This window comes from Sander lucioperca, chromosome 6 (assembly GCF_008315115.2).
Source record: "Sander lucioperca isolate FBNREF2018 chromosome 6, SLUC_FBN_1.2, whole genome shotgun sequence".
NCBI classification, from domain to species: domain Eukaryota; kingdom Metazoa; phylum Chordata; class Actinopteri; order Perciformes; family Percidae; genus Sander; species Sander lucioperca.
Genome location: NC_050178.1, coordinates 1,522,682 through 1,541,713, shown reverse-complemented (window position 1 = coordinate 1,541,713; position 19,032 = coordinate 1,522,682). Strand labels below are relative to the sequence as shown.

General features: G+C 39.1%; 3 protein-coding genes across 6 annotated transcripts; 2 read left to right on the top strand and 1 right to left on the bottom strand.

The window, feature by feature from the left end:
* Positions 1 to 1,524: 1,524 nt before the first annotated feature.
* arf3b (ADP-ribosylation factor 3b) lies at positions 1,525 to 6,973 on the bottom strand. 3 transcript variants are annotated; one of them, XR_004897643.1, is made up of 6 exons: positions 6,847 to 6,973; positions 4,813 to 5,065; positions 4,594 to 4,704; positions 4,378 to 4,502; positions 3,353 to 3,724; positions 1,525 to 3,256 (listed from the first exon to the last, which is right to left on the bottom strand). XR_004897643.1 is itself a non-coding variant. In XM_031287743.2 (5 exons), exons 2-5 carry the CDS (start codon positions 4,958 to 4,960, stop codon positions 3,563 to 3,565), a joined length of 546 nt encoding a protein of 181 aa, XP_031143603.1. In that variant the 5' UTR covers positions 4,961 to 5,065; positions 6,847 to 6,973; the 3' UTR covers positions 3,321 to 3,562. The 3 variants fall into 3 exon arrangements, 2 of the variants coding, with proteins under 2 accessions (XP_031143603.1, XP_031143604.1); XM_031287743.2 differs by lacking the exon at positions 1,525 to 3,256 and having other exon boundaries at positions 3,321 to 3,724; XM_031287744.2 differs by lacking the exons at positions 1,525 to 3,256; positions 6,847 to 6,973 and adding an exon at positions 5,256 to 5,552 and having other exon boundaries at positions 3,321 to 3,724.
* A 3,570-nt stretch (positions 6,974 to 10,543) lies between these two features.
* On the top strand, positions 10,544 to 14,883 carry fkbp11 (FKBP prolyl isomerase 11). The gene is made up of 6 exons (XM_031287777.2): positions 10,544 to 10,917; positions 11,036 to 11,098; positions 13,128 to 13,215; positions 13,351 to 13,384; positions 13,554 to 13,624; positions 14,634 to 14,883. The coding sequence occupies exons 1-6, from the start codon at positions 10,792 to 10,794 to the stop codon at positions 14,840 to 14,842; spliced, it is 591 nt and encodes a 196-aa protein (XP_031143637.1). The 5' UTR covers positions 10,544 to 10,791; the 3' UTR covers positions 14,843 to 14,883.
* Positions 14,884 to 16,935: 2,052 nt separating this feature from the next.
* LOC116041668 (40S ribosomal protein S26) lies at positions 16,936 to 18,850 on the top strand. 2 transcript variants are annotated; one of them, XM_031287666.2, is made up of 4 exons: positions 16,936 to 17,048; positions 18,061 to 18,238; positions 18,343 to 18,473; positions 18,756 to 18,850. In XM_031287666.2, exons 1-4 carry the CDS (start codon positions 17,046 to 17,048, stop codon positions 18,789 to 18,791), a joined length of 348 nt encoding a protein of 115 aa, XP_031143526.1. In that variant the 5' UTR covers positions 16,936 to 17,045; the 3' UTR covers positions 18,792 to 18,850. The 2 variants fall into 2 exon arrangements, with proteins under 2 accessions (XP_031143526.1, XP_035857992.1); XM_036002099.1 differs by lacking the exon at positions 16,936 to 17,048 and adding an exon at positions 17,303 to 17,344.
* Positions 18,851 to 19,032: the final 182 nt, after the last annotated feature.

Here is a 19,032-nt window from a genome sequence, read left to right as displayed (position 1 = left end):
TCTGCCTGTAAGAGTAGGTGAGCCAGCTGAACTGCTCTGTAGAAACTGGCTCTGCCTGCAGCCCCAGTCACACAAATGCACGCGTGCGCGCACACACACACACACACACACACACACACACACACACACACACACTATAAACACAAAATAAAGTTGCTGTTTTTCCATATTAGCAGGTTAAATTACATAGAATAATATGTATTATATCTGACAAAAAATGTCTCCAGTTCACGAGAAAGAGCCATGTTCTTGTTTTTCAGTCAGATTCACTTGAAATCTAAAAGGGTTTTCAAGACAAATAGTTAATATTTCACCACTACCAGGAAATCATTTTCAAAAGTATTTCCTCACAGAAACAGCCAAGAAATTCAGGGAAACACAAAAAGATTGTAAGATCACAAGTGGTTGTGGCAGGAGAACAGCAGCATAGTGTCTGCACTTTTATTCTCAATAACAAACTAGAGCACAGTTAAAACACACACAAACATCCACACACCCACGCACAAATGCACACACACACACACACACACACACACACACACACACACACACACACACACACACAATCAGCTACAACAGGTACACAGGATCAAGAAAGTCTATTTGACCCAAATGTACAGGCTGTACTCAAAATATAATATAAACTGAAGAAGAATAAAGTATAACTTGGTTGCCATAATCAAACATACTCTGAAAGCTAAATTATAAAGTTTTGAGGTAAAATTAATAAAAAATACTGAAATTGCATCAGATATACATGGCCATGGTTGAGACTTTAGAGATACTGAGCTCATAGTCCAAATAGCCTTCACCCTCAAATAATAGAGATAGGGATATTTTTCCATGCTTAGTTCAAAACTGTTATTACTTTTATTTTCTTTAGAAAAGCTTTTTAATCTAAACAGTTGCATGTCCTACATTTTTGTGTTTGTCTAAAAGGTGTTGTAAGAGTATTCTCCACTCGGCCAGAAATAAATTCTGGTGGGCAAAATTGTTATTTTTTTACTCATTATTCTTCTTGGAATAAAAATTGCCAACTGTAAGGACATCGCAAGTCTGAGAAATACTGGCATTATAGCCGCTGAGTTTAATTGACATTGGCTTTACTTCCTCATCATTCAGGGTCCCACAGACCGCACTGCTGCACATGTAAATAATAATAACTTTAAATCCAAACATTTTCTTTTCCTCCATGTCATTTCTGGACAGAAGTGGTGTGTAAAAAAATACTGTCAAAATCAATCACAATATTTAGAACAGACAGTCTGTTAAAAAGGATCAAACCAATAAATTAGATTTAAAAAGCCACAACTTTGATTTATAAAATGTAGACAGTGCTCTTTATGCTGTGCTTTGAACTGCAACAGAAACTGTTGCTAAAGACTGCCCTCTTCTGGTGGAAGCTTTGCCCAGCAAGATCTCCTCTACTTTTTCAGTCACTTGTAAACATTAATATAAAATATACATATAAATATGTAAATATGAAATCCATCAGTAACACTCACTCACAGTTGATGAGACAGGTCATACATAAAATGGGTTTATTTGTAATAGAGCAGGATTTTGTTTGTTGTTACATCACAAACAGATGTATCCTTGCATTCAGCACTGAAACATGGTCTTCACCGTTTTAAAATCTACTTGTGTAACTATAACGGTACAGAATGTTTTTTCACATTTTCTTTTGTTCGCACTGATTATCATTGTTTCACAGACACAGTCTACATCAAAGTTTCTTTACAACCCAAAGAAAACCCAGGAAATCTACCGCCAAATATGAATCAAGTAAACTAGCAAAACAAAAGCACAAAACCACCTAATCACCGTGCTTTTGAGGGCATAGAGAATACATCTGTAAATTATTCTTTATAGATAAATCAGAACCGAACTAGCTGAGAGGAAATTAATTAGAAGTCATCACTAAATACCTAAGGCCACAAAACCCAAACGATCAAAGTCATGATTTAACATAGATGCTGAATATGAACAATGCACTCATAACTTAGTGGAGTGGATTTACAGTATGTTGTACTGTCACTGGTACATGAGTAGTAGTACCCATGTATGGCAGACAAGAAGTTGTTTTATTGACAGAAGTCTGTGGATTCTGCTGGTATCTGTGGTGACACAGTAACTCGTCTGCTGTTCAATAGTGAGTCGTGTATGTGCCGATGACTGAATTGATCTGCTTACCCTGCTTTCTTTTACATAATTATCACTGAAATAGAGGAATATGCATGTCAAATAAATATTACAGCCATTTATAGATTCGTCGACAATATTCACATTCAGTAACACAGTTATCATCCCCCGATATGCAAATCTGAGACAAAAACACACAAAGCGAGAGCAGCCTAATGTGGTTTGAGTACTCATATGGACACACATGAAGGCAGATGAGCAGCAGCTGTGCAGGTCATGTGTGTTGTGTTTTGTATACTGCTTTCACATTAAAAAAAGACCATAAAGCTGACTATACTAAGCGCATGTTGACAACTAAATGCAGGAATTGGTGGTTCGGTTAGTTTCTGCATCCTACTGTTAACAGCATCGTAACATGATGATGGCAGTTAGAGAAAATCTACAAACAGCGTCAACATGCATGCAGCTCCAAGGATGGAAAAGTATGCAACAATGTCAGCAAGATCTACCAGGACGCATGCAACTCAGGCGGCCGAGAATGTGTTGCGAAGGGCTGCTTCAAGACTTCGGGTTGCCATACGGGGAGTAGAAACATGCCACAAATATCAAAAAGATTTCCAAAATGAGGCAGTAAGAGGACGTGTGAGAGGGAAAACTCTAGTCCTGTTGTCTTTTTCATGATTAATACTGACCGCTTGCACAAACACATACAGCATATGCGCACGCTCACACACGTACACACTTTATCTAAGTATTAAAGTGCCTCAGCATTGATCACAAATTAGAAGGTAGAATTATGGTCACATGAATCTGCCAGCTGTGATTGTTTCCAAACATGGCCCTGTTAGGAAAAAAATAAAAACAAGAAGTGTAACGACACACAACCATTCTTTTTATGGACGACGGAAAGTCCATAGATGAGTTAAAAGACATACACCAACAAAAAGTCATATTTGACTCATTGCTGACTCAGTGGAGTCACACATGACTTCTTACAGCACCTAGAGACGAACATACAGTACATTGTACCTAAATACAAGAGGTGGACACAGGAGAAGCAAGTGTCTGCTGTGATTGCTTATGGTTAGTGTGCATTTCTGTGTGTGTGTGTGCGTGCGTGTGTGTGTGTGTGTGTGTGTGTGTGTGTGTGTGTGTGTGTGTGTGTGTGTGTGTGTGTGTGTGTGTGTGTGTGTGTGGGTGGGTGTGTGTGAGGTTAAATATAAAGTACATGAGAATCTGTTTTTAATAAGCCCTGAAAACTATTAGGAACCTTAAGAGACTGAAAATGAAAGCCTAAAATCTTCCCCAAAGCCAGAATCTTGCTTTTCACCCATTAATCAAAACCCCTGTACCTACGCTGCCCCATTCCCAAAACAAACGAAAACTTGGAGGAGTGTGGCTGCTTGTTCCAGTTTTCTTCTTATTTCTTGTTCTTGAGTTGATTGGCCAGCCAATCAAGACCCTCATAGAGGCCGTCGCCGCTGGTGGCGCAGGTGGCCTGGATGTACCAGTTACGGTGGCGCAGGGAGTGTAAGCCCAACTTGTCTGTGATCTCGGCAGCATTCATGGCATTCGGTAAGTCCTGTCAAAGAGGCCAGAGTTCAGTGAGGAGAAAGAGTGTGAGAAGTCAAGGATCAGTGATCATGCTTTTCTGTGACCCTAAAGACGGCTGATGTCTTCTTTTATTGTTTGGTTCAAAATATGTATGTATGCACTTACTGTGGATATGTGTTTGTATATTAATTGATTATTCGATTGACACCAATCGTTTAAATTGTTTTTCCAGGAAATACATGTCTGTACGGTGAACATAAAGCTATAGCTGGCAGGGGGATAGCTTAGCTTAGCATAAAAACTGCAAACAGAGGGAAACAGCTAGCCTGGCTCTGTCCAGAATCCTCCTACCAGCACCTCTAAAACTCACTAATTAACATGTTGTATCTTATGTGTATACGTACAAAAACTTAGAGGGTTGTAAGCCAGAGCAGGTTTTCATCAGTTGCCTATAGAATTTCTAAAGTTAATTAATAATAATTGTCTTTGAATTTAGATCACAAATAATTACATCAGCTTGAAGTAGTATCTCAAAGATAGTAAGAGGTGGGAATATGTGGGTTGATGCTCCGCTACAACCCTGCTGTGTATTCATGTATATGCACTGTGTATATGTGTGTGTGTGTGTGTGTGTGTGTGTGTGTGTGTGTATGTATATGCAAAACAGTTATGGTTTCTTGCCTGTTTGTTGGCAAACACAAGGAGGACTGCATCTCTCAGTTCGTCCTCAGCCAACATCCTCATCAGCTCCTCTCGTGCTTCGTTCACACGCTCTCTGTCGTTACTGTCCACCACAAAGATTAGACCTGAAACAGTGAGAGGAACAAAAGAAATACTTTTTTTTCTGAAGAAGAAGAGAAAAGTTGATGGTGTTACCCTTTTACTAGCTCTTCTCACCCTGTGTGTTCTGAAAGTAGTGTCTCCAAAGGGGGCGGATCTTGTCCTGTCCGCCCACATCCCACACAGTGAAGCTGATGTTCTTGTACTCCACCGTCTCCACGTTAAACCCTGAAAATAAGAGCAGGGTCATACAACGTAAAAAGCAAACATAGTGGTCCACTTATTAGTGTGCATGGCAATGCTTTACAACTAATGTCATTTTAACTGTGCACTTACCAATGGTTGGGATGGTGGTGACTATTTCCCCCAGTTTGAGCTTGTAGAGGATTGTTGTTTTTCCTGCAGCATCAAGCCCCACCATCAAGATCCTCATCTCCTTCTTCCCTATGAGGCTCTTTAGCAAATTCCCAAAAATGTTCCCCATGATTCAGATGAAGTTCTTAAACTTCAGAGCGTGGCTACAACCGTGATTACAGATGCCTTCCTGCAAAGTTTCACTTGTCCAGCAGGGATAGATTATAAAGGAGGGCTGAAAAGAAACAGAACACATAGCCTAACCATTTAGTAGTACTTTTATGTGCATTTCTATATTGCAAGGTACACATCAAATAAGGGATGGTGGTCTAAATCACAAACATGAATACAGAAAGGAGTATTAATAAGCTCAACTGTCTATAAGGCCTTTGTTAAATTACAATCAATGGAATGCTCCAGCTTACCTGCTTTTATTTTTCTGAAGACTGCACCACTATGCCAGAAACTCTCACTTCTACATGCACAGCCCAAGACAGGTGCAAGCTATGCTAATTGCCAACAGTCATCACAGAGAGGGTGAAGGACAAGCATGTCAGTGCCATGACTACAGGCTGCAGCACAATCTGTTCAGACCCGCCTCACTGTTTTTTTCCTCCTTCAAATGTTATTCTGCAACAACGCCAAGCCCTCAGAGCACATGCAAAATGTCCTACATTACCAGGCCTGGCTTGAACACATTCAGTTTAACTCCAACCACAAAGCCACCTAGCCTGAAACAGGGACAGAAGAACACATTTTCACGAGCCTGCAGTCTAGCTGTACATTCTGAATATTGTGAGAGGCCAAAAATGTTTCGCAGATATAGTTGTCATTAGAGCATAGTAATAAAATACTAGTCCATTGTCCAAAAATACTCTCTTAAAAGTGGAACTGCACAAAATAATCTAAGGACTCAAAGGTCCACTTACTAGCTTTCAGCCACATATTACTAGCCTGATGATCAGATTGATTTAATTTCAATTAATTCATTTTCATGATTTGAAGTGCTGAAATAATTTAACATCATTCAGAAGTCTGGAACCATGCTGACATATTGTGGTCTACACATTTATGTTGCTTTTCAACACAGCAAATGTTTTCATCAGAAATAATTTACCCAACAAGAATGCAAAGTGATGTTAAAAAGTGATATGTTTCCAACTAATGTCATTAGTACTAATGTACACATATTTGGACATTGTGATACATTGTGGGGTTTGTGCTATGTGAAATGTCATAGTGATTGCACATACTCTGTATGAATTATAAAGCATGTGCACTAGCTATATTTCAATGTGGAAAAGAGGTATCCGTATCATGTGCATTGACTTGATTATCCTACAATACCAGTGAGCGATTTAGAGAAATAACAGACTCAAATAAAGTAAAAAAAAAAATAAAGTCGTCAGTAGATATGAGACTAGCTGCAGCCCTGTCCATGGTGCTGAAGAGGATCACCACACTGGTCACTGCCTGACACCAGCTCCTGTCCTCTCACAGATGGGTTTACAGGTTTAAATATGAGCTCTGGTGACTTATGTGGTAGCAGGGCCACGATTTACCGGCCTGATAATGTTAATTCAACTCCGGGTGACTCAGGTTACGTTAGCCGGGGATGCTATACGTTAACGTTCCGTTGATCCTGCCTTTAACATCGGACCTGCACATATCTCCGCTTTAGCTTAAGATTCACACATAAGTTCGGCTACCAAGCTTGATAGTGTCCTCATTCTCTAATGTACTGTAAACTCATTTATCAGTCAAGTTTAGCTTAAGTCGCTAAGACGTAACGGTAGCTAGCGTATCTGCCGTCCCGACCCACCGCATTCATCCATCCGTTTATCGCCTCAGCAGGCATCCTGCTGCCAGCGAGTCGCCCTCCGCTGCTTCAGCCAGGGCAACAATAAGGCAACACAACCACCGCAGGTCAACCATCAAACACACCATTATTCAATAACCTGCCAGGACATGCGTGTATATTATCGGGTTGATGGTGGTGACAGTATCCTCACTTACCTTAGCCGAGTAGTCCTCTAACGTTAAACGTCTCACGGTATTTTCCGGGGGACAACCAGGGAAACTAGGAACTCAGCAGCAAACGAGATCTCGCGAGATTTTAGGTCAAAACCAAACCATAATGTTTTTGACAGTCGTTTTGAAGGTTTTGAAAGGACGTCTGAACAACCCTATTTGTCAATTTGTTAACAATTGGGCATATTTCTATCAGTTTTTGAAACATTGTCACCTCAGTCCTGATTTGTTTTAAAACATTCTTTTTAAATATCAGTGTCGCAGTAAAATTGGCTCTGCACAGTAGTGTCTGGTGTGGCCTTGACCATAATTTAATTGCATGTCTGTCAACACATCCAATACTCACCTGCTATTTTTGGTGACCATTGTTATTAAAGGTCCTGCACACCCATGGTCTACCATCACAGTTGATTTCACTACTGGCTGATTAGACCTCCTCTCAGGTCTTGGTGGATGTGTACACACATTGATTGACATCTCCCTCAGTCTCTAGCTTTGTTGGGCATGATGCATTACACCTTTATTATTCTTATTGCCAGGCCTACATGGAGTCCAGTGATCTTACATAATTTGCAGCAAAGCTTACAACCTGATCAGAGGCCTAATCAATCAGAATAAGTGAAAACACCTGTGTGGGTGTGCAGGGCCATTACATCTCTTTAGGAAAACCTGTGCTCTTGTTAACACAGGAAAATATGTTTAAGCTTGTCTCAGATAGCATAATGCTTATCATGGATGCTAGAATGTTTATTTGCTATTGTTAGATTTTTTTTAACGCATTTACATTTTAGGTCAGACGTCTCTCTCTGCTTTGGGCCTGTGCAATTCTGATCATGCAATTATACAGCATTGCATAGATGGTAGAACATTTCAGTGCAACGTAGTCCTGATTTTTTTTATGTCGCTCTGTGATATGACTCATGCTAGATCAGATCATAATGACATGTTTTTACCAGCAGAACATCTATTACCTACTGGTAGCCTATACGTGAAATTTTGATGCAGTAGTTAAGTGGCGATGGGGCAAAATCATTTTTTTTTTAATTTAAATACTGTGGTTTTACCATCCTTTACTCCCATATCTACTTCTGTGATCTGAGAGAAAAAGCAGGTTTGATCTTAAACATGCACACAAAGATGAGTCATTCATTTCTATTTCAGTGCGGCAATGTAACAGCTTTTTGATGTAGGCTACATGATCATACGGCTATTTGTCCTCCTGTAATTTCAGCCATTTAAGTTGATATTGACCATACATTTACAATGCTTTAACAAACTGTGACAACTTTGCTCACCAGGGTTCAGTGGTCAGACATAAATATTACATTACATTACATGTCATTTAGCTGACGCTTTTATCCAAAGCGACTTACAATTGCTATATATCAGAGGTCGCACGCCTCTGGAGCAACTAGGGGTTAAGTGTCTTGCTCAGGGACACATTGGTTGATGTATCGCAGTGGGAATCAATCAGAATCAGAATCAGAATTAGAATCAGAAATACTTTAATAATCCCAGGGGGAAATTATTTTTTGTTACCACTCAGGTATACAACAACATATACAACAGCTAGAGCAGGAACAGGCAGCATGCAGATTTCGCGCATGCGCACTTAAAACTCCCTCTTAACTCTCGCAGGGACAGATACAGCATGACATGAAGGAGAGGAGAGGGGAAAAAAAACAACTCTCAGACTATCCTCATAAAGATAAGAACAGGAAAAAACACCTCAGCACGTAAGCACACAAACAGTACATTTGCACTGCAGCACAACATAACATAACATAAATGTACAGTTGCACATTTAGCTGCGAAGGCGTGGGACTGGGGATATAGGGTAGGGTGGGGGAGTTTGGCCTGCTGAGAAACGCACAGCCCGGCAGCCCACTAGTGTCCCAGTCCGCAAACCCGGGTCTCCCACACCAAAGGCATGTGTCATATGCCACTGCGCCATCACCACCACCAAATAAGCAGTACAGAGCTCGAGCCTGCTAGCAGCATGGCATCACTGAGCAGCCAATGTTTGTTTTAGTTAGCACCATCTAACATAGCTTATTACCAAACTAACTTCTCTGCAGGAAAAACTATCCTTTGTCTAATACATGAGCATGTGGCACACATACTGCAATGTGAACCAGTGATGCTTTAACAGTGTCTTGCTGGTAAACAGAGGACTTGAGACAGTTGGTGGTTTAAATGGTTGTAATTTTGCAGGTAATTGTTGCAAATAAAGTGAGAGAAAGTGGGAGTAATTTTTGGATGACAACAACAACAACACAGTTGACGAGGTGAAATGAACAGAGTCCCAAAAATGCCATTTCTTCTTTACTGCAACAGATTTGGGATTATTACCCTGTCAGTCTTTTTGGCGTACATGATTCTGAGTTTGAGATTTTAGCAGGTGACATAATTACAATGCTGCCTGTCTGACCATATTGTACAGCATTGAAGGGATAATAAAAGAGGAAACTTCACATTTATACTAATTCACATTTTGTTTGTTTCTCTTCTTCTGATATAAATTCAATGGTGTCTGAGAAACAAATGAATGACTAATATATGCCTAAAAGTGCAAAAAAGCTGTTAAATGTGAGATGAACATTTTTCTGGGTTGTTGAGTTATTTGTAGTTCAGAAATGTACACATAGTGTTTTATGATTTTCAATCTTCTGTTAATAAAGCTATATTTTATCTTTTCTTCTTTGCTTTATACATGACCATAGCGTGCCACACTGACATTTCATGACCCTGTTAACAACTGAGAGTTTCTCCCTGACCGGTTCCTGTCAGGCAGAAACTTTCCACTCCACTCTGACAGTGCTCGTACATTACACTGAAACTAAAACTAAGTGATTAAAGTGAGTCGAACATCACCTTTTCTTACTAAATCTAATAAATATATAAGAATCATATACTGTGTAGGCTATGTATGTTGTTGAATATACAATTAATCGACTTTGTATGTGACAACTACACAATGTGTGTTTTGTTTTACATATTTGGAGCCGTTGTGAAGATTTCCATGCAGTTACTGTAGATGATTTTAAAAGGCCCTGAAATAATTTTTCTCAGATTCTCAATGTGGTCACACATAAACACAAATCAGCTTTGGTTGTTCATTTATTACTTTGGTCTTAAACAGGTAGAAGCCAGCTCATTTGGGAAAAGATAATGTATTGCCACTACCAATTCCAGTTTATCAACATTTGACAGTTGTGAGGCTGTTTGCTTTTGCTGCCTGACTATCGTCAATCTGATAAAATCACACACCCACACAGTCCTGATGAAGTAGATCAGATTACTTTTTGAGTGTTGATTTCTTGATAAATAGTAAGTAATAATGTTTTTTTTTCTTTCATACTTGAACTTATTGTTGCCCATTTAGCCACAAATAGTTATAGAGAAATACTTTTGAAAACACGTTTTCGTGGGCTGTTTTCATTGGCATCATCTCTAGGCTGGAACTGCCTGCTACCTATCATCTTCACATCTCTGCTGTCAGGACCAGAGGGCTTGTGAGGGACTAGCAGCGACGTGGCGTCTGTGCAGCAGGCTTTAACCTATATACTGTCTATGGTTTTAACAGAGGATGTCTGCTCCTGACAGTCACCAGCATGGAGCAGCAGAGTCCATAGGCAGAGCCGGGCAGACGCTGCACAATACCGCCCCCAGCGCCTGTGCAGAGCACCGCTTCCGCTTCTAATCCCCGGCAGCCTGATGGAATTCGGGCGGAATGTTTGAGGCGGGCTCTTCAGGGAGGGAGACCCAGGTGTTGGGACAACGTCCACGGGCCGCGATTCCTTATCTCTACTGCATTATAACACATCAGCATTACTCGGTATTGAGCCATTTTGAACACAGGGACAGGCAGTCTGTGCAGCTCTCTCTCCCGCTGCTGTGTGTAGAAGAAGCCTACACGGAAGTTGTTTGATGGCAGCTGTTTTCCAGAAGTTCACAATGAAGAGCAGCGTTTTCCTGCTGCTGCTCGCAGCTTTTACTTGTAGACTCGCACAGGGACAAGAAAATGAAGCCGACGAGCTGCAGGTGGAGACCCTGGTGAGTGAGACACATGTGTTACACAGCCGTACTGCAGCAGTAACAGCAGCTCGTAACACAATAAGAACATCTGCCAAATGAATGCAACAGTGTTAACAGTTAACTCTTCTGACTCAAGGTGAAACCCGAAACTTGCTCTGTACTTTCCAGAATGGGAGACACGCTGCAAATCCACTACACGGTAAGACAGAGGCACAGTTATTGAAACTGATAAAGCAATGGGCTGTGGGTGCATTTTATAATAACATGGGGAAACCGGCCCAGCTGCTGACGAAAGCAGTTGTCTATGTGGCACCGTCTGCGTGAACCATGTGGACACCGCTGTGTTTGTGCATTTATGAAAACACGCAAGTCTGCGGTCAGCAGCTGTTAGAAATGTCTTTCTGATTGTGCATAGAGTCAGATTGTGGTTAATTGTCTGTCGGTGTGTTTTATTTGTCATTATCGTGAGCTTTATCTCGCCTCTGCTTTTACTATGGAGTGATGGGGGCGGTGCAACACGTCAGCAATAAGCTCCAACTTCATCCATGCATAGTAGCCTACCGGAGGCTCAGTCTTCATATGTTGATCTGGAATTTAAAAACTTAGTTGTATGATATGAATTGTAGCTGCATGACACAGCACCAAATTGTGTAGGCCTAACGTCAGTTCATGTTAGTGTTGTTAAACGACCTTCCTGTGTTTTTAAAATTTGCCGGGTATTTAGTCTCTGTGACTAATGGTCATACATGAGAACAACAAACTAGGGCTGATACACAGCATTAACAAAGGAACATCAAATATTCCATATGTTTTGATCATTGTTTATTCAGTATTAATTACCTTGAAAACAACAACTCTTCATATAAAATATACAGTATATTAAAAATATTTTTACACGTAAATAATTGTTACAAGATCACTATTATAACACAACATAGGCCTAATAAAATGACATCAAAATAAATATATCCTAGAAATAAACAATGTTATTAGGGAATAAGTGAACTTGTAAAGTTTGTGACGTTTTATTTTATTTTAGAATTGACCTAAATGCAATTGAAAATGGCCTAGATCTTGATCACTGATATTAGGTGCCTGTAGCTGAAAACATACTGTCTTTTTGTCCTGCCATGGATGCTGGCTCTGTTAACACACTGGATAACTTACTGATCTCTCCAAAGCACCTGCCACTAATAAAGCATTAATTAATAGCCCAATTAAGCTCAGCGTGCTTTCTATTTGATGAATTACTTTTTATTATGTTTTTTTTATTTATTTTTTATTTAATGATTTGCCTTTTTGTTGAAACAAATGACACAGGTGAGGCAAACTATTACTACTGAATGAAAGATTGTCTCAAAGAAATTGCCAGATAAAGTTTCTTCGAGCATAAAACGACAGCTAAACTGGAAAGAGTTTTGAGCATAAAAGATCTGCAGAACTACACTGTTTGATCGCTCACAGCTACTGTTACACACACATATACAGTGTGTAGTCTACTACAGGAGTGTAATTAATCAAGATTTAATCCATTCGTATTACATAAGTATATATAAATCATAAACATATATAACTTTACTTATACATAGTCCTTACTTTAACCTTTTATCTTTATAGGAATCATTTCAATTAATTACAAATACAATATGGGAAATACGCTTATTTGCTTTCATGCCAAGAGTTAGATGAGAAGATTGATCCCACTCTCAAATTAATAGCTATATACTGTATGCAGCTGGACCTAGCAGCAGGTTAGCTTAGCCTAGCACGAAGCCCAAAAACGGGGGAAACAGGTAGCTTGGTATTGTCCAAAAGTAACAAATCCAGTGTGGACAGAGCCAGGCTAGCTGTTTTTACTCCTGTTTCCAGTCCTTGTGCTAAGCTAAGCTAACCTGGTGCAGACGATGGCTTAATTTACTGTACAGACAACAGACTCGTAGCAAGAAAGTAAATTTACTTAAATGTGTATAGTAGTGGTGTGATATACACTATGAGTTTATTTTTTAGTTTATCAAAAATGTAGGTTGTAGGTTGTCCACCATCTATAAGTATTAATTACATGTATCTTAAAGGCTTTTTATTTATTTAAAAAAAGAGTTAAATCCACCTACATAAAGTATGCATCAAATGACTCAAGTATTATTACATTTAAACAAATCAAGCTGTGAAATTTCTCTCAGTAATTTTTTTTCATGTCACCATCTCATGCCTTGTGTTTAACTGTCCAGGGTAAACTGATGGATGGAAAGGTGATCGACTCATCACTATCCATGGACCCTCTTGTGGTCGAGCTGGGGAAGAGGACAGTTATTGCCGGTAAATAAACAGTAAATCCTTTTGAATTGCTCTGTCAGTGACACTTTGATCTGCTGACGTTTGAGAGATAACTGCAGCCTATTGGGAATGTGCTTACTTTGCTGATTGAGTTTCTTTGTGTGATTTTCTTATCAGGTTTGGAACAAAGCTTGGTTGGCGTGTGTGAAGGGTAAGTGAAAAAGAAAGGTCCATTGAGAAGAAAGAGCATAGCAATATATTTACTTTTCAATTAGCATGGACCAATTCAAAAACTACCACACAGTTAATCGTTTTGTGATGGAATCTGATAAATGCTTCCTCAGTTAAATGTGTTTTGTATTTCTCTTACTCTCATTCAGGCAAAAGATCAAAGCCACTATTCCATCTCACCTTGCATATGGAAAAAAAGGTTACCCTCCTACAATTCCTGGTACGGAACACATGCATACAAATCAACACACACACTAGGGCTGGGCGATATGGAGAAAATCAAATATCACAATATTTTTGACCAAATACCGATATATTGATACCGCAACGATATTGTACTGTTGACTACTGGTGCTTTCACAAAATATTTAAACAGTGAGATTTTTGATAAATAATCATCAATAATGTGGATATAATGACTAAGTGGGAAAAGGCAAATAATAGAACAGTTACAACAGTCTGGTAAGTTCAGAAAATGACACAACTTTACTGTAATGCAGCCTTTAAAACCAGGAAAAGACAACACTTAAGCCATATTACGATATCCAAAATCTAAGACGATATCTAGTCTCATATCACGATGTCGATATAATATCGATATATTGCCCAGCTCTAACACACACACACACACACACACACACACACACACAGGTATTAGTCCGTATATATAGCTTAATTTTAATAAAATGCAGCCATAATAGTCTAAAACAGCAGGACACAGCAGTTTTAGCAGTCACTTCTTAAACTACAGTACATAGTACATTTGTTGGGGACTCTTTTGAGCTGCAGCTTGATACACAACAATGAGTATTTACTGCAGCAGGATGGTGTATGTGGGAATGACTCAAAATAAACTACAGTGCCCATGGTTTTTTTTTTGTAATAAAGGAATGTGTCACCCAGTGCAGCGGTGTGGCTCATTGATGTCTTTTAAATGTGTACATGGCACAGAAGAATGAACAGCTCTATTATATTTGTTAGTGTGATCAATTCATTATCAGTTTTGTTCTTTTCGTGGAATCTGTTAACGACGCAAAATAAATTCTTTAAATATATGTTACTGATGGTTTTTTTGTGTTTTTTTTAGATGTTATGTAATATTGTATATTCTATTTCATATCCTCATTTATTTTCTCATGTACATAATGTAGATGGGTGAAAAATTAAAGGACAAACCCGTTCAACACCTGATGTGACAAAACATTGAACATGAACTTGATCTGTCCTAGGTGACGCTGCCCTTGAGTTCGAGGTGGAGGTGCTTTCTCTGACACAGCAGACGCCATGGCAGAAAATGGTCAACGACGTGTTGCCCATTGTGTGTTTGGCTCTCGTGCCCACTCTGCTCGGCTTGGTGGGACTTTACCTCTACAAAAAGGCCAATGCCGAGAAGCCTAGCAAAAAGAAGGCAAAGGATAAGAAGAGCAAGAAGAAATAAGGACAAGGCACAGATTTATTTAAATAAAAATTTTAATTGTATTTTCTGTTCTTAATGTTTATTTCATATTAAGCCATGCTTTTAATATATGTTTTAACACCTGGAATTAAGGTGTTTTGAAAATACAGCAGTTATCCCTTTAATTTCTCTGTCTGTAAATCTCTGATCAGTGATGGTGGGCCGAAACTACCAGAGAAGCTTTTGTCCAAAGCGCTTTACAGTTTGCCTCTCATTCGCCCATTTACACTGCATGCAAAGAGCAATTTGGGGTTCAGTATCTTGCTCAAGAACACTTCCACATGCAGACAGAAGGAACTGGGGATTAAACCGCCAACCATGGCTCTACCTCCTGAGCCACAGCCACCTCCCATGACAGTGCTTACAATAAGTAAATAAATCAACCCATCACTAAAAGCAGAGAGATTACACTACGTATGTAACGCATACAATTTAAGCAACAGTTGTCATGTTTACTACAGAATCACATTATTACAAGCTGGCTTTGCTCCTTTAGATGTAGATTTATAACAAAAACTCCATAACAGGAAATCTTTTTACCAGCACAAGCAGAGGTACAAAACATACTAAACAGCAACAGGACATTGTGTTAAAGTCCAAGGACACTTGGAGAAGCTGGCAGACTGCTTAATTGACCTGTTCTTTTGGTGTTTTTTTATGTGACTGTCAGAAGAGCACCATTGAGTAATAGCCTTATGTAGAAACATGACTAAAGAGTGGTGTGTTGCTTAGAGATATTCTTTGGAGAAGATGGGTGTGTGTCATCTGAGGGATTTAGCTAAATAAACTCTCCCTCCCTTTTAAAAGAAGATCAACAGGATACACTGTAAAAATAACTCAATCAATAAGCTGTAATGCTAACTGACAGGTTCTTCTGAAATATTACATCTGCAGCTTTTCCTTTCGTATGTCAATCTCTTCAGCACTACAATACATAGTAACATAGTCACTGTAGCAAGGTGACTTAAAAGCAACCTGATGATCTCCTGTGGCTTTATTGCAACTCCACAGAGCCTTTTGAACCTGAATCTGATGCAAGTGCTAAAAGCTTGAACCACCGCTGGATCTACAGTGTAACTCTGATGGTCTAGCCAAAGAGGAGAGGAAGGTATCAGAGCCTTGTGTTAGATGCTGGGATGAAAATAAATAAATCACAGTTTATAAAAATCTGTAGTTGAATTGATTCAATGAAACCTCTCTTGCTTAAGCTGTAACTGTTTGCTAAAACAAGCTAGGTCACATGCAAAATATAGGCTATATAAAAGACGAAAGCAGTTTTTTTATGTTTATTCCATTTACAACAAGTCACATAGATGACTTCCAACATTTTTGAAAGCATAGCATTGAATTTTGGATATTTTTTTAACCTTCCAGACAGCCTTTGATTTCAACAGAAAATCTTGAAATCTTAAAACTTGATTAGTTAGGTTATCCATAGCAGTGTAGATTATGTCTGTTTCATTTTCCTCAATGACATACATTTTACATATTAAGGTACATTAAGGGTATATTGTTTTAGTGTAAAAATGCAGCGCAGACTTCTGTGACAACAGTACCCCAAACTCCCTTTCAACAAGTTATCTGACTCAAGTTGAAAAATAAATATTCATACCTTGCAGTTGACATTAATGGTAAGGAAAATACATTCTTAACATCATAGTATGTTTTGGAAAATAAAGTTCTGTAATAAACAGAATATTGTGCACTAATTCAGCTGTAAATGCATGTAAATATAGTCACCCTTTCATATTTTGTAAGCCAAGTATTTACAGTAGCTTTTTAAAATGTATTGTTTTGCCATAACATTACACACTTTATCTATGCTTTTGAGTCTACCTGGAAAGCTGAAGAACATAGGTGAGGTTGTTTTAATATTAGCCGTGGCTCGATAGCACTGCTTGTAGGCCTAAGTGCAGCAAAGGAACTCCGCTCACTCGGGGGACGCTTGGATAAACTTGACTACCCTGATAACCCTCCGCGAAAAAACGAATATTGATATTATTTTTCCTGAATAAAATATGTGTAATGTTTTTATTTAAACACATAATTAAAACACACAATTATGTACAGAATAAAAATAAAGTAAGAAAATATTTCTTTCAAAAAATATTTCGAGGGCGGAGCGGTTGGCACTACTTCTCGCGGTACAACCTTTTCCGGTCCTCTTTCCAGCTTCCCGTGCAAGATGGTGAGTGTGTTACAGTGGTGCCCGTGTGGCAAAAACAGAATTAACTGTCATTTTTTTCGAATAATAACACATTATTATCTCGTATTAGGTATTATATTCAAATAGCTAAACCGCAACGTGGGGAATAGTTCTTAGATGTCCCTCGAATATATTAAAAAATTAGTCTGGGCCTAATGCTAACTGTTAGCAGGCTAACCGTTTTGTGCATGTGTTCCTGTGAACTAACGTTAGCTAGCTAAGTTAGCTAGAGAAGGATAATGTTACTGTAAATGTGCGGAGAAACACAACGAAGCAATGCGGGTTCATTATATCTTAGTTTTTCACGATGGTATATACTAATGCGTCAGTGAAATAAGACGGGCGGCTTTAACTAATATTTTTTACGTGTTGCAATGAGACACCGCAGCCACCACATGCATTTGAAGATCCCTTGTATTAGGTTTACAAGATGTAGAAGCTAATGGATAACGTAGCTAGCTAGTAACGTTAGTCACTCCTCCAAATAACGTTACTGATAATGCTGTCTTATTTTGTATTGGCATGGCGAATTGTACTGAAGTGTAGCGGTATGTCTTTTGATATCCTTGAATTTTCTTGACTAAATTAATATTGAAGTACTCTTTTCAACGCCCGTGGGAAAGATGTGTGTAATTGAAATATACTGCAGCTATTTCGGTGATTTGCTCAGTTGCCAGTATTAAGGACTGTTAGTAGGGCTAGTATTGTTTGAACTGTTTAAAAACGAGTATATTAATACAGTAACGTTACTGTTTTGATGCATCTTAAAGAAACGTTTCTCTAAAAATCGTATTTATCAAAATAAGTTAAACTTTTAAATGTAACTATTGTCTAAACCCAAGCAGCCAACCAACAACTTTGCCTAATCACGGATATTGATGCCAGTTTTCGGTACTGGGCAGTTGTTGACAGTGCTGCTGACACTTTATGTACCAAAAAAATTAGTTGTCTGTCTGTAATTTGTATCTCTTTCTAACTGACATTTGTTTTGCAGACCAAGAAAAGGAGGAATAACGGTCGTGCCAAGAAGGGTCGTGGCCATGTGCAGCCCATTCGCTGCACCAACTGTGCACGCTGTGTCCCCAAGGACAAGGCCATCAAGAAGTTTGTCATCAGGAATATCGTGGAGGCGGCAGCCGTGAGAGACATCTCAGAGGCCAGTGTCTTTGACTGTAAGTGCATGTGCTTGTTTTTCATGTCCTATGTCATAAGTTGTCTTCTGACCCTGGTGGCTTGGCCTCATCTGAACCTTTCTCCATTTGTGTTCACTCTGCAGCTTATGTTTTGCCCAAACTCTATGTGAAGCTGCACTACTGTGTCAGCTGTGCTATCCACAGTAAGGTGGTGAGGAACCGCTCTTGTGAGGCCAGGAAAGACCGCACCCCACCACCCAGATTCAGGCCCGCTGTAAGTACCTTCTACTGCACTGTGCCCTGTTAACTGTCAGATCAGTTCATTGAAGTTTTACAAAGTCGATTTCACAGTGGATAATTTGACTAGTCGCAGCTGGAAAAGCACAGGTCTAATGACATTGGTAGTTTTGTCACCTTCAGATGAGTCGGTAGTTCAGCTGTTGGAACTAGCACACCTGAATGCAACACGACCATTAATGTTAATTCATTTTATGTCACATTGTCCACAGTGAGCAGGGTCTATCAGATAATCTAAATTTTATTTTCATTTTTACAGGCCGGTGCACCAAGAGCCCCTCCAAAGCCTATGTAAAGCAGAATTTGAAGATGCTGTACACCTGAAGAATAAATTCAAGTCTTTACAAACTTGAATGTGTGAAATTCGTTATTCCAACTAACCATTAATTGTGTAGTTTTTGGAAAGACAGGCCTGTCAAGTATTTTATTTGGAATAGACTTTCTTACAGTACAAAACTTACAGTAGTTTAAGATTGAATTACACAAATGCATTATTACAATATGATACATTTAAAAAGGCTCTGCAGTTATTTAAA